The 3,403-nt window shown below is 45.1% G+C and overlaps 1 protein-coding gene across 1 annotated transcript in view; it reads right to left on the bottom strand.

Annotated features, from left to right (window-relative positions):
- MIPEP (mitochondrial intermediate peptidase) overlaps positions 1–3,403 on the bottom strand; it is a 160,335-nt gene that overhangs the window by 99,049 nt on the left and 57,883 nt on the right. The window contains exon 14 of the mRNA XM_077745425.1: positions 1,566–1,675. Within this exon, the coding sequence (XP_077601551.1) occupies positions 1,566–1,675 (110 nt within the window). The remainder of the gene's footprint in view (positions 1–1,565; positions 1,676–3,403) is intronic.

Genomic DNA, 3,403 nt, shown 5'->3' with positions numbered 1-3,403 from the left:
GCCCCTCCCAGCATTCCCCTGGGCTCAGGGGTCTCCGTGACTCTCCAGGCTTTTCCCTCAGGCCGGAATAATTCTGTCCTTAGTTCTGCCTGAGCTCGCCTGGGATCTGAAGGCCTCGAGTGCTAGAATGTTGTCTCACTCACTCCTGGCTGTTTCTCGGATGCTGAGAACAGCGCCTGGTACTTAATAAAAACTCAGTAACCACTTCTGACGGAAGGCGCCGTGTGTGATGGACAGGGGCTGCCGAAAGCTGACGAGCAAACTGCCCCTTTTACGTATTTTTTCAAGACCTGACTCCCCTAGGACGTCCTGCATGAAGCCTCTCGCAGCGTTCCCAGCCAAGTTCGGGCGCTCTCCTTCGCGGCCCCTCGCTGTGCGTGCAGCTCTGCCCCAACATGCCTTGTGCCTACCCCCCACAGGATGTGCAGGGGGACACGTACCGAAGGAGGGATTTAGTCGGGTCTCCCTGGTCATTCCCAGACCCCAAAATGGGGCCCCATGGACGGACTGTGGCGTTACTCCCCGGTTTATGCGCTTCCATGTTATTGGCCGAGTCTGACTTCTCTGAAGGTTAATGGACAGATAGCTAACTGATCGCCAATACCTCAATTCTGTCATCTTAAAAACCGAGATAGATTATGATGAAGGCCTGGTCAGATTGGTTATCCAGAAACTCCTCCATTATTCTACAGCTGACAACGGTGAGATGAAATCAAGTCCAAAAAACAGAAATTACCAAATCGCATCAGAAAGAAAGTCACACATAAAGTAGGTTTGTGCCTTTTCTCATTCCATTCCTTCCTTCCAGTGCTTCTCATGTGCTGGGCATGATTCTAAGTGCGGAGGATCCAAAGATGACTGTAATTTCACATGCGCACTCAGGGAGGCATAGCCTATGGGAGACATCAGTGACCACGTGGTATTTATAATCAAAGTTCTCGGGAAGAAAAAGAAAACGCGCAAAGCACGTGTGGACAGTTCACTGTACAATATTGACAGTTAGGCGTACGGCTAACTCATTATAGAGGTCTCTCACTATCGTCCTACTTGACAGACTTTCTTAATCTTTTAACGCCTACTTCAAATCCAACTACTGAAATCAGAACCTTGAAATGGAGGAATTTTCAGACCTATCAGGCAGGGCACGATGGGAAAAATGGGCAATGCAGTTCCGTTTTACAAAACAAAGGAACACACAGTCCGAGGCATAAATGAAAGAAGAAGGAAAGAGCAATGGCTTTTCTGAAGCAAGATAGGCTGGAAGGCCTGTTGTAGAGAGGAGCCTGTTTCCCCCTCCGGAAAACGGGAACAAGCCCCTTCCTCAAGGGACGGCTGTGAAGACAAGATGGGCTATGACTTAGCCTACAATAAAGAGGAGCTATTAATACATGACTATACGCCACAGTGGCTGGCAAAAATAAAAAAATAAAAATAAAGCGGAAGGATTCTGGAATGAGAGAGGTGACGGTTCTGAAGAGTTCACTCTCTGCAGGTCAGGAAAGCCCCCCCCCGCCCCCCCACACCTCCCACCACCACGTACACGAAGCGGTGGTGCGTTCCCCTACCTGCCCCGTCTGGTAATGTCTGGCAAACTGGTTAACCACTCGATAGTCATTGGCAAAGTACTCCATCAGAATAGAAGGAACTTCAGCAAAGTCAGTAGGGCACCTGGTCCCTAAAACGGGGGGGGGAAAACGAAAAACAAGTTGGCATGAATCAAAGCATATTTATCTTTCTTTTTATGTACTCTTTTAAACCTTTTACTTGTACTTCTGATGAAGTATGATAAGATTTAATTCATTAAATCAATATTTTACTCCTATAAAATTATTGTACATATTTGCAGAAAAGTTTATTATAATCCCATGTATTTTCCTATATATCAAAAGTAAAACAAAATATTTGCACAGCTGGATAAAACACCTTGTAAAGCCATGGCTCACACCCTCTACAAACAAATCTGTCTTCGGCTATGCTGGGCTATACATGAGACACAAATTAAAACATTCTTACAATTAATGTGCCATTTGTGCTTAATTCGCTGAATGCCACCACCAAATGGCTTTTATCCTTCCCTTCTTTGTTGGTTGCTTCTATTCCCTATGCTGAACTTTTCATCTCCAGGACTTATTTATTTTATATGCGGAAGCTAACGGCTCTTAACCTTTGCTCCTGTTTCACCCATCCCCCGATGCCTTCCCCTCTGGCAACCACCAGTTTGTTCTCTGCATTGAAAAGTCTGCTTGTTTGGGGTGGGTTTTTGTTTTTGTTGTTGTTCACTTGTTTTTTAGATTCCACATATAAATGAGACCATCTGGTATTTGTCTTTCTCTGACTTATATCCCTTAGCACAACACTCTCTAGTTCCATCCATGTTGTTGCAAATGGTGAGTTCTCACTCTTCTTTAAGGCTGAGTAATACTCCACTGTATACGTATCACATCTTCATCTCTATCCTTCATTCCTTTTAAATGTACTTTTTTTTTGTCTGCTCCTTGTAACAAAGTCAATCCTCAATGAGAAAAGCAATGTTTTATTTATGTATTTTTTAAATGTTTTTATTTATTTCTGAGAGAGAGAGACAGCGTGAGCAGGGAGGGTCAGAGAGAGAGGGAGACACAGAATCCAAAACAGGCTCCAGGCTCTGAGCTGTCAGCACAGAGCCCGACGCGGGGCTCGAACCCACGCACTGTGAGATCATGACCTGAGTCGAAGCCGGACAGTTAACAGCCTGACCCACCCAGGCGCCCCAGAAAAGCAATGTTTTAAACGTAAAATTACTTAAAGCAACAAATCTTGTCGGAACTTTTTGGTGACATTTTATGATTCTGTCCAGCTCGTCCATCGTCTCTTCCAAGTATCTTTTCCTTCCCCAAAACACCGTGTGTACAAAGTTAACAAATACTAATGACAGCAATTTAGTAGGTGACGCATAGCTGACCACATATGACAGTGAGCTGGAGACTTAGAGATGGGACAGAGAGGGAAGTCTGTATATAATATCATCAAATACGGCCACACACCAGCATGAAGGGCTGCCATTTTACATGGGGGGAAATAACAGGAAAAATGAAAAATACCTTCCCATATTTCTTCAACTGGCTTTAATATGTTTAACTGATTTTGGAGAACAAGAGGCAACATTCTTTCACCTACTCACTAACTCTGTGCTGGATGCTAAAGAGACTTATTCACACACATACACAGCCAAAACCTTAAATTCCAGGGGCGCCTGGATGGCTCAGTCAGTTGAGCGTCCAACTCTTGATTTCAGCTCAGGTCATGATCCCAGGGTTGTGGGATCGTGCCTCCCCGTCAGGCTCTGCGCTGAGCATGGAGGCTGCTTATGATTTTCTTTCACTAATCCTTCTCCCCTTGTCCCCCGCCCCTCATGCTCTATCAC

The sequence above is a fragment of the Crocuta crocuta genome, unplaced genomic scaffold, assembly GCF_008692635.1.
Source record: "Crocuta crocuta isolate KB4526 unplaced genomic scaffold, BGI_CrCroc_1.0 scaffold258, whole genome shotgun sequence".
NCBI classification, from domain to species: domain Eukaryota; kingdom Metazoa; phylum Chordata; class Mammalia; order Carnivora; family Hyaenidae; genus Crocuta; species Crocuta crocuta.
The sequence above is the reverse complement of the archived record's forward strand: the minus strand, read 5'-3'. Positions and strand labels throughout refer to the sequence as shown.